The 12,189-nt window shown below is 38.6% G+C and overlaps 1 protein-coding gene and 1 long non-coding RNA gene across 2 annotated transcripts; one reads left to right on the top strand and one right to left on the bottom strand.

Moving 5' to 3' along the window:
- Positions 1–6,805: 6,805 nt before the first annotated feature.
- Positions 6,806–9,407, bottom strand: LOC111883615 (uncharacterized). Its single transcript, XR_008228868.1, has 5 exons — positions 9,322–9,407; positions 7,679–7,739; positions 7,398–7,587; positions 7,176–7,329; positions 6,806–6,950 (listed from the first exon to the last, which is right to left on the bottom strand). It is a non-coding gene; the product is annotated as an uncharacterized LOC111883615 (long non-coding RNA).
- Positions 7,693–8,304, top strand: LOC111883614 (AP-2 complex subunit alpha-2). Its single transcript, XM_052768043.1, has 4 exons — positions 7,693–7,765; positions 7,833–7,939; positions 8,012–8,116; positions 8,199–8,304. Exons 1-4 carry the CDS (start codon positions 7,757–7,759, stop codon positions 8,287–8,289), a joined length of 312 nt encoding a protein of 103 aa, XP_052624003.1. The 5' UTR covers positions 7,693–7,756; the 3' UTR covers positions 8,290–8,304.
- Positions 9,408–12,189: the final 2,782 nt, after the last annotated feature.

Genomic DNA, 12,189 nt, shown 5'->3' with positions numbered 1-12,189 from the left:
AGATGGCAGGCGAACAACCGGTGGTTTTCCAGACACCACCACTAAACCAGATCGCAGACGAACAACTGGTGGTTTTCCATACACCACCACTGAACCAGATAGTGCGAAACCAAACTATGGCTTTCCAAACAGCTCCGTTCGTAACAAGCATAACTTTCTCCACCACAATCCCACAATACCAGCAACTTGTGCCCAATAATCCCCTTGCACAAAACTCACCCCTATTACCCACCCTAACGTTAACTTTTCCATTCCCATAACAAGTGTTCTATAGGCCAAACCATGGCCACTCTCCATCATATAACAACATGCTCATCTAGCCTTACATCACTGCCCAACAGCATAACCCACAAGTTCCCTTTCCTATCCAAAATCAAGACTACCTGTCGCGCAGCGTAACGTCTCCTTTCGCGAAGGAGAACTTGGATTATGAAATCCCAAACACAACAAAGTTACCACATCTTAAGACCTACAAGGGAGCCACAGAACCCAATAGCCACATCGACACATACGAGTGGACGATGACCTCACTCAAGCTAGATGAGAAATTCATGTGTATGTACTTCCCAACAACCCTAGATGGCAACGCATGAACATGGTTTGAGACGTTGCGACCAGGGAGCATCTATAACTTCGGGCAGTTAAAATACCTATTCTTGACGAATTTCATGCAGCTGCATAAATACAAGGGAGATTTGCACTCAATCATCGGCTACAAATAGAAGGAAAGAGAGACGGTGAGAGAATACTTCACCAAGTTCACCAACGCCACAGTAGACATCCCAAGTCACAATGAAGGCTTAATAGCAAGTGCCTTCACAGGGGGCCTCCGACTAAGACCACTGTCTCAAATTCTCATGGGAAAAAAGTCACAGACACGTGCAGAGATAAAATAGAAAGTATAACGCTACGTGAGGCAGGAGGAGGGTGAGGCAATGAAATAAGCATACCTAAACGCCATGATCGCCTCGGCCACAAAACTCCACAGTTCACCACCATCTTACACCTAGACCTAAGGGGGGCAGACACTTTGGGCGAGGTAAGTGCTCGCATGGTTTCTTTAGGCCATTCCAAAGAGATGAGTGGCGAGGCAGGCAGCCAGACGTCTATGCAGCCTCTAACAAACAACCGGTGAAGGGAGGAAATGGATGATAATGTGATTACCAAAAGAGAAAAACACACGACACTGTCAAATGCTCAGTGTCAAAAAGGGAAATGGAAGAAAAAAAACTAGAAGGGAACCTCATCAAGGTGGCACGAACCCTTCACGCCAAGTTTGATGTTAAGAACGTCAAAGACGCAACCAGAGAGAGCGACCAACCTCACGAAATCCTGATGACACGCTCTAAACGGGGAAGGCAGGAGGAACATAGTGATATGGACAATCTCACCAGATCCATGCAAAGATTGACATTTTCAGGGAAGGATCCTCGACCGATGGGCTGGCAAGGCGACGACCCACTCATAATCCAGGGGTCCATCAAAGATGTGACGACCCATCGAGTATACATCGATACTAACAGCTTAGCAGATATCATCTACGAGCATTGTTTCTCTATCCTACCCAATAGATGGAAGGCGAGACTAAAGCCTGCAACAGGGAGACTAACAGGTTTCACATGACACAGCCTATGGCCCCTAGGCACGATTCATTTTCCTTTCACGCTGATTAGCCATGACAGAGTAAAGAAGAAGACAGCCCTAATAGACTTTGTTGTGATAAGGCACCCCGCAGAGCATAACATCATCTTTGGACGGACGACCCTACTCAAATTTTCGGCGGTCCCGTCAACAATGCATCAAATAGTAAAGTTTAGTACAATGGAGGGGTCGGGGACAGTCCTAGTTGTAGGGTTTTAAGCATTCTAACACTCCTAAGGTGTTCATCCAACCCTAGAAACCTTGGATCTATGCTTCACTAAGATACATGCAAAATTGATTTCCAAGGTTCATAATCCTATCTAGCATACATGGGGAACCTTTTCAATATAAAAGTTAGATAGAGAACATACCTTGTAGTAGTTTGGATTCCTTGAAAACCTTGAGAGTCTAGCACCCTAAGTTTGATGCCTCAAATGTCTCACACAACACCAAATGCACTTGGAATAAACTTTAAGAGAAATGTCACACTACTTGAAATCAGCAAGCCCTTTTCTTTCTTGCTTAAGTGTCAATTTTGGTGAACATAAGGGTCCTTATATAGTGTTTTACAATTAGGGTTACACCATGTAAACTCTAATTGTCATAACCTTTTATTTCCATCACCCATGGGTTCTATAACCACCATGGAGCATCCTATGGGTTTTAGCCCAACTTGATAATCCATGGAGCATTAGCCCAGTATACAAGTATGGATGATTTACACAATCAAACCATATATTTGATTAGTCATCTTTTGATCACTTAATTAATTCTTGATCAATACTAATTAAATAATACTATTAATATATTAGAACTTATAATATATTAACAAACCATAAGTGTTATTTCTCTCATTTTAGTCTATCCAAATGCATGATGCCATGAAACCCAAATAGACCATGCCAAACCGGGTCAAGTACATACCAGAAATAGTTATGGACTTAGACACCTTATCCAACAGTCTCCCACTTGGATAAGTCTAATAAATATAACTGCAAGTATGAATTCAGGAACCGATCAGCAATCGTAGCTCTTTCAAGGTCTCTCGGAACTGAGATGATGATGATGATGATGATACGCCATTTAAGATAAGTGATCATATAATCCTATGTTCTAGATATCAGCCGGACAAATACATGGAATAATGTCTTGCTTATTATTCAGCAGTTTGTTTCTCGATTTCCGATTTGTTTGACAAAGAACTCAATCAAAAACATCAATTTAATTCTGACCGGTCCCGGTACATAGGTCAAAACAAAATCATCGAGGGGCCTAGATATCGCTTCTAATCCAAGAAGGACCAGATAAACTTCAACCCATATGCTTGTTCTACTACTTGTTGAATCATACACAAAATCATGTTTTATAACATCGAGTTACCAATGCGTTTTCATACAATCAATGTATAACCAACTCATAGGCAACAAGTCATATCTCTATGTTTGAAGACTTACATGATATTACCGTCTCACGATCACTCGAGATAAATTCCATGAAGTGATACCAGTGAGCGTGGGTTGAATCCAATACTCAGAACTTATGAGCACTCATGAGTGTTGTGGCCATGTCCAACTTCTTAGACCTCTACAACCAACTCTTGACAGTCTTGATTCATACCTACTTCCAACATATGGTCGATTGTGGAGAATTTGAATAATATACAATACATAACATAAATATTCTGGAAGTCAAAACATGCAAAAGAAATATAGTAAACAATTGACAAAAGATAGCAACATTTTACTCATAAATAAACACAACTTTTATTCATCATCAAATGTCAATTACACTTTACAAATTTCAGAGCTAATCTAACTACTAAAACTAATATCATCCTTCAGCCCTATGCGCCTCGCATGCTAGAAATGCTTAACCCTACCCAGTCCCTTCGTAAGGGGATCTGTTGGGTTCTCATCCGGTGACACCCTCTTTACAACGAGGAGTCCTTCTTCTATTCGATGTCTGATGAAATGGTCTTTTATGTCGATGTGTCTAGATCTCCCATGATCCCTTGGTTCTTTCGCTAAGGCAACTGCACTTTCACTATTACATAAATTTTCCATAGGCTCCTTTATAGCTGGTACAACTCCAAGGTCTCCAATGAAGTTCTTCAGGCATATTGCCTCCTTTGCTGCCTCGCTTGCCGCTAGATACTCTAATTCGCAAGTTGAATCAGCCACTGTCTCCTGCTTGGAACTTTTCCAAGTAATTGCTCCTCTGTTTTAAGGTAAAGACTTAGTCTAACTGAGAGTGGAAATTATCCCTATCAGTCTGGAAGCTAGCATCACTATACCTTACAACTCTCAAGTCATCACTCCTACCAAGGGTAAGGACCCAGTCCTTAGTCCTCCGCAAATACTTGAGGATATTCTTTACCACGGTCCAGTGAGCCTTTCCAGGGTTCCCCTGATATCTTCTAACCATGCTCAAAGCAAAGGCTACATCAGGACGAGTAGAAGTCATAACATACATGATCGAGCCTACAACAGAAGCATAAGGTACTCGACTCATTTTTGCTATCTCAGCTTCAGTACTCGGGCTCTGAGACTTACTCAATCTGGCATTACTCTGGATGGGTAACTCTCCTTTCTTGGAATCTTGCATGCCGAACCTCTTCAGCACCTTATCCAAGTAGGTACTCTGACTAAGTCCAATTAGTCTTTTACTCCGGTCTCTCAGAATCCTTATCCGTAGGATATAGGCAGCTTCTCATAGGTCTTTCATAGCGAAACATTTCCCAAGCCAGGATTTCACTTCCTCCAAGGTTGGGATGTCATTTCCTATGAGTAGTATCTCATCCACATATAGTAACAAAAAGCTAACTATACTCCCACTAGCCTTGACATATACACAAGAATCATCTTCACTCCTCGAAAAGCCAAACGCTTTGACTTTCTCATCGAAACAAAGATTCCATCTGCGAGGTGCTTGTTTCAATCCATAGATGGATTTCTCAAGCATACACACTCAATTAGAGTATTTTGTACTGACAAAACCCTCTGTATGACACATGTAAACATCTTCAGCTAAACTTCCATTAAGGAAGACGGTTTTGACATCCATTTGCCATATTTTATAATCATGAAATGCAACAATGGCTAACAGGGCCCTAATGGACTTAATCTTTTCTATTGGTGAAAAGGTCTCATCATAATCAACTCCTGTAGTTTGAGAAAAGCCCTTTGCAACCAGTCGCGCCTTATAATTGTGTACATTACCATCCATGTCGGTCTTCTTCTTGAAGATCCATTTGCACCCAACTGTCTTACGACCTGGTACATTGTCAACCAAGTTCCAAACTTGATTTTCATACATGGACTGTATCTCGCTTTCCATTCCTTCTTTCGATTTAGTAGACTCAGGGCCGGCCATGGCTTCCGCATAGTTGTTAGGTTCATCCAGACTTACTAGTGTCTCATCATTAATAAGTGTCTCACCTTCTGCAGTAATATGGAAACCATAGTAGTACACAGGTGTATTCCCAACCCTTGTGGAACGCCTCATAGGTACAGACTCTTCTGTCGGATCAACAGGAGTTTCCTCCTCAGGTTGACTGCTAGGGTTTGAAGTTCCTTCACCACTCGACTGTTGAATTTCTTCGAGGTCGATTTGCCTCCCACTATTTCCTTGGCTTATGAACTCTCTCTCTCTCTCTCTCTCTTTCTCACTCTCTCTTTCTCTCTTTCTCTCTCCCTCTCTCGAAATACACCCTCCTTGCTACAAAGACCACATTATCATCGGGTGTGTAGAAAAGGTAACCAAAGGATTTCTATGGGTAGCTGATGAAAATACACCTCTCACTTCGAGGTTCGATCTTATCGTGAGTCTCACGCCTCACGAAAGCCTCGCAACCCCAAATCTTGATGTGGTCTAGATTAGGTACTTTTCCAGTCTACATCTCATGAGGATTTTTGGCTACTTTCTTTGTAGGGACTAGATTAAGGATATGGGTGGCAGTCTCTAAGGCATACCCCCAGAATGAGATTGGTAGCAAAGGTCGACTCATCATGGAACAAACCATATCCAACAAGATTCAATTATGCCTCTCAGCCACATCATTCAACTATGGTGTCCTAGGAGGTGTCAATTGTGAGACAATACCACATTCCTTAAGATAGTCGAGGAACTCTAAACTAATATACTCACCACCATGATCGGATCGAAGCATCTTAATGTTCCTACAAAATTGATTCTCGACTTCTTGTTTAAACTCTTTAAACCTTTCAAAAGACTCTGACTTATGCTTGATTAAGTAGACATATCCATATCAACACTACAAGAAAAAAGGCCTTTTACGACGCTCATTGCGCGTCGTAAATGGCTCAGACGACGCGCAAATGCGTGTCAAGGAAGGCCATGTCATAAAGATAGACGACGCGCATTTGCGCGTCGTCTAGAGACGACGCGCATTTACGACGCGCATTTACGACACGCATTTACGACGCGCGGTTACGACACGCAATGCGTATCAAGGAAGGCCCTGTCATAAAGGAAGACGACATGCATTCGCGTGTCGTAACCTTACGACGCGCGTGTTAATGACACGCAATGCGTATCAAGAAAGCCCCTGTCAAGAAAGGCCATGTCATAAATGAAGATGACACACATTTTTGCGTATCGTAATTTTAAATTAAAAAAAAAAATTATTTATGGATTTACTTATTTTCATATTAAATTTGCATTTTATGTCACATAATGGAAAACAAAATACCATATACAAATAATACAATGCATTGCACAAAAGTTAATGTTACACAAATAATCATTCGAATAGTAGACAAATGTAATACTACAAATAATCATTCCAATAGTAGACAAATGTAAGATTTCAACATTTTTTATATAATTAACTAAATTATTAGCCAAATTTCCTAAAATACCAACATACTTTTCTATGAAGAGCATTAACACTATTCTTTTCCATCAAAAACTTCAAAACCTGCATAATTAATTTAATGTTTAATCAGCTACAGGTCAATAAGGTAGGTTTAAGCAAAAGAGGTTCATAGTAGTAAGATTTTACTTACCACTGTTGTTAATGACATTGAAAGAAGCAGCCCAACAAACACCCCCTCAGAAGGATTATTACTAAATGAAACCACAAACAAAGTTAAAAAGTCAAGTATTTTGTGACAACCCCGGAACCAGGGGCAAGACTGTTTTTACCCATGGTATGACCTAATACATGATAATAAAGACTTGTTTAACAAAAAGAAAAATGATTTCTCACGTGACATCACTATTAAGAATTGATGAAAGAGGGTACTCCACACTGTATTGCCAACAAGCTTGACACCAACACCTAAAAGCTGGAAAAAACAATAACAGAAATAAAAATAAATGTAAGATTTGAGATAACAGATGCATAATTCACATGTCTACTTTTACCAATTTATTTTATGTAACATATATGCAGCTGACAGTTAGGAGTAAAATAAGGGATGGTTGCATATTTAGTATGATAAATAAAGAGATTTGTGGCATAAGGGTGCATAAATAATAAAAAGAAAAAAGGAAGAGGAAAGCTGACTTACATAATCAGCAAATTTCTGAATTGGTGCTTTTAACATAATACATAAGAGTGGTCCCGAAGGGATAGCTGGCAGCAAAAAATCTCAGGCAAAAAAAATTCCAGGAGAAAACAGTTAGTACCTCAAAAGCAAAGGTTTTATAGGGTTAGGCATGCACCTGCAAGACAGGGACTAAGATTATAAGTGATGTGAATGGGACATAGTAATTAAAGGAATTTTTGTTACCATTGTTCCATGCATAGTGGTTGGGGTAGAGTGTTTTTCCATCACTGTTAACACGGAAGGGTCCAAGTTCTTCCATGGCTCCATATCCAAACAACAAGCATCCTAGCCCAGTAGAATACCTTCATTAATAGTGGTTCGATCTTACTCTAAATTTTGGTGCATTTGGATGATGATCTTTAGAATCTCCATTCTGATTCATGAATATTCTAATTAATTTGGTATTGTAGAATGTAGATTGGTATCTGCATTATTAAAGTTCATAGGACTTACTATTGACTCACTTTTCTTTTTTTAATCATTAGCCTTATGCAGCTCTCAAAGCTAGAGAATATCTTGATAAGCCTGCAATACATGAGACAATGGTGAAGGTATGTAGATTATATCTTATATTTCCTACACAAATATAGACAACTGTATGTTGATGTCATTATGCAGGTTAGCGCTTATCTGCTTGGAGAATACAGCCATCTTTTGGCCAGACGACCTGGGTGTAGCCCAAAGGACATTTTTGTCATTATACATGAGAAGCTTCCTACTGTATCGTGAGTATTTCTATTTCTATACATCTATGTTTTCTTTTGTGATCATCATCTATTTTTTTTTTGTTTCTACAGGACTCCAACAATATCCATTCTTCTCTCAACATACGCAAAGATTTTGATGCACTCTCAACCACCAGATCCCGAATTACAAAACCAGATCTGGGCAATATTCAGCAAGTGAGTTTATAATAAATAGGAGCTACACTTTTTTTTTGTATATGCAAAATTTGATAATATTTAATTTCACACACATTGACAGATATGAAACATGCATTGATACTGAGATACAACAAAGAGCTGTACAGCTATTCATTTTCAATAGCACACTTGCAAAAATTTTAAACTTTTAAAACCCATCTTAGAAGGACTAAAGGTTAGAAAGGAGAAGTAATGAAGCTATGAGTTGAGAAAAGAGTAATCACAGCAAGGTCTCTAAAACAGACCTGCTGTTCAAAATGGATTTACTCCAAAATCTAAAACAGAAACATAGATTTAACTAAATTTTATAGGAAACTATGATTATTCAGGATTCCAGAACTATAAAGAACTCCTTCTAACTCCAAAGGATGAATTAAATATGAATTTTACAAAAAGGTGTATCACTTCTGTCTCCAACAAGACAGTCAAGTGAGGTTGGCCAATTCTACCCAACTTGTAAGTAGAATTCGTCCATACCAAAATTCAGAGAAGTAAAGGACATACAAATGAAAGTCTCAGAGTTGGAATTGAATGAAAAGCATTTCCCAAGCTCCGGATATAAAATTCACATTGTGGACAATCACAACACTAGTAAAAGCTGTTGACTGCCCACTGATCTGGAGTCTGGATCAATTCTAACCAATTTATAATTGGAAATAACACCCCATCTGCTCCAGATCTTAAATTCATAATATCAGGAACATATAGAAACTTGGAATCACTCTGGATCCTTTTCCAAGCCTTATAAATGATGAAAACAAAATGACATATCAGAACAGACCCGAATCAGACCTAACAGCAAAGATTCCATTCTTGCACATAGATAAAGTCCTTACCAGTGAGGTTGGCCTGCTTAAGAAAGTTAGCCAACTCAATTTGTGAACTTTGGGAACTGGTTTGGGGTCCGTTTGAGTTCTATAGCTCAAGGTATGATTTTTACAATATGACTATAGATCTGATGGAAAACAAAATCATAGGCACCCGTGATTCCGTTTTAGTTCTATAGCTCAAGGTATGATTCAAAGCCCTTTATTTTAAAGACAAAAGATCTCAAATATACATGATAAGGTTTCTCACGAAGTGTGATCTTATGCTTGTTTTCTATATATAATCCAAAGAAACACAACCATTAATTTAACCAAAAGAAACTCAACACAATTTAGATATCATGATTTGTTACTTACCCCTTTTCTGTCGGAAGGACGAGGTGCTAATTCCTTCTTGGTGACAACATGCCCTTTATTTAGACCCACAAAGAGTCCTGTGTTTGGATGTTTTGGAGCCATTGGAACCTGAAAACATAAACATATATTAGCGTAAAGCAACATACACTTCACAACAGTTCATCAACTTAGCCTATGCAGTTTTAATTCAATATGACCTGAAAACCTTACAAGCCTCAGACTACAATCAAAATGCACAATATATATTCTTATTAAACATGAAGCTGATTACAAGATATAAATGAGTTTATGCGTGCCAATAAGTTTGTAAACACCAGCAAGCTTATAAGCACATGGAAAGCATCTCGGAACTATAAGAAGATGCGGGAAAACTAAAAGTACAACGAGGGAAGAAAAACAACCTGGGCAAGAAGAATTTGAGACCAAGTAAACTTTAGTTGCTGTACATTTTACTTGCTTCTTGAAAGAAACCCCCAAATTCTTAACTCCACACCGGAGGAATATCACGTGATGTACGTCAACGAGGATGTAAGCCTGAAGTGGGCCCTCAATTCTACAATAACAAAAAGTGTATCTTGTTATATGTAACAATATGATGAAAACAATGTAAAAGGGGTTGAGTATTGAGGTGGTTTAGTAAATACTTTGCTTTCCAGAAGAGATTCTATCAACTTCAGCTTCTCATCTAATTTAAACATCATCAGAGTTGGTTCTGTAAGAATAATTTCATGCAACAAATGTGATAGTCATACTAATTTAAACATCATCAGATTTGTTTCTATAAGCATGTGTAACTATTAACTCGAGAGTAACAACACAATATACTACTTGTCTTCATTTTCAGATAAGGTGCAATGGCGTTGCTGTTCAAGGTAATATCCAATATTTTTCCTATTTTTAAAATTACTAAATTACCAATATCACTTATCAGTGTGCATTCTATTCATTACCTATGTTAATGTTACAGGATCCAACAAAGATTTCAGCGTATCGTGACAAAAGGTTTCCAGGAACACAATAAGAATATGAACGCGCACTCCAAAATTCAACAACCGTATACATTGGCAACATGTCTTTCTACACTACTGAAGAAAAAAATGGGATAAACCTTGTTTAAGAGATTCATCAATTTCTGAATCTAAGAGAAAAATTAATATTAGATCTGGAGGCTGATGAAGTTAAAGCAAAGAAGAACAAGGAAAGTTTTTTTTGGAGATTGTAATATGGCCTTATGATGTCTTCCAAACAGAACCGAGGCAGTTAGCCCAAAAGGGTAACACAGGCTCATGTAACCCACAACTTCATCCAACTCATGCAAGTGGTGCACTTGGATTCATGGGATCTATTAGTTGACCTACTTAAAGCTCATTGCATACCTCCCAGAGACTCGTTTATTATCTCTAAATATGATAGACAAACTAAACTTCAAGTCAAGAAACCTGCACAAAAAAGTGAACTTATTTTTATCACAGATTAACACATAAAACCCAATAAACAAAAAGAGAATCAGACCATATAAATTAGATATGAAATAGAACAGATAATGCTCATTAGAGAAAAGGAAGCAAAAGAGAACATTTCAATGAATCTAAAACCTATTTCCACTAACAATTAATCTTAAAAAATGAGAAGCTGGAGAGAGAAATAGCACATACCAAAGAGAATTTTCAACTGGGGAAGGAGAAAAGAAAAAACAGAAAAAAAAACAGAAACCCTAACCAACCTTGGTCGTTGAGATGATGGTGGAGCTTTTCCCTTGACGCAAAACCCTCCATGGTATCAAGCTCAATCTCTGTAGCCCTACGATCTGCCATGTCCAAATCTCTCTCATCCTCCAAAGAATCGTCCAACCCAACCGACCTTCATAGCCATTTCTATTGATTTCCAACTTGATATCATAAATTATGTTTCGACATGAGAGTGTGGGGAGGTTTCAAGAAGAACAGAGCAGAAGCAACAACGCAAAAGATAACATTAGGTATCGAGGGATAATTGAGTTTGATTAAAAAGGTTATAAAACTAGTAATAAAGGAAGACAAACCTCTGGAACAAATAAAGAAGTAGAATGTTGATGGTGATTGATCATGGAGTTTCGAGACCTTGACTTTAATGGAGCTACTGTTCTACTTGATATGGAAATCACTCTAAACTGTACCCCTTTGATCAATTTCATGGCCTGGTGACCAAAAAACCTTCGATTTCACTAAGAACCGGAACCCTAGTTCCAACAATAGTCAATTTTTGGTATTTGATTGAGAGAGAGAGAGAGAGAGAGAAGAAGAACGATTGAAAGAAGGTAGAGGAGAGCATGGCGGGGTTTTTAATTTTTTTAGAATTTCATTTCCCCCTTTCCCCCACTATTAAAGGATGGAACGCGCGTTCCTTTAAAAAATATAAAGCGACACCCTTAGACGACGCGCATTTTATTATAGGTGCCCTCCGTGTTTTTTTTAGACACTAATTTAAGGGCGCGCAATAATGCGTGTCTTCTATCCTTAAATTTTTTGAAGAGATGACATTTTTCTAATGTCACTCTCCTTTGCGTAACATAGATCAATGAGCGTCGTATTTTGCGCGTCGTAAAAGGCCTTTTTTCTTGTAGTGCAACTATAATCATCTGTAAATGTCACATAATAACGATTAGCATCCCTTGTGGTAGTTTTGAAGGGTCCATACACATCTGTGTGCACTAGATCCAACAAACCTTGACCCCTTGTACAAGAACCAGTAAAGGGTGACTTTGTCATTTTTCCAAGTAAGCATGATTCACAACTATCATCTGACTTTTGGTCAAATGACTCCAAGACTTCATCCTTTTGGAGTTGGCTTATGTGTTTCTTGCTTACATGTCCAAGACGACAATGTCAT

Source organism: Lactuca sativa, chromosome 1, assembly GCF_002870075.4.
Source record: "Lactuca sativa cultivar Salinas chromosome 1, Lsat_Salinas_v11, whole genome shotgun sequence".
Classification (NCBI taxonomy): Eukaryota; Viridiplantae; Streptophyta; class Magnoliopsida; order Asterales; family Asteraceae; genus Lactuca; species Lactuca sativa.
The sequence above is the reverse complement of the archived record's forward strand: the minus strand, read 5'-3'. Positions and strand labels throughout refer to the sequence as shown.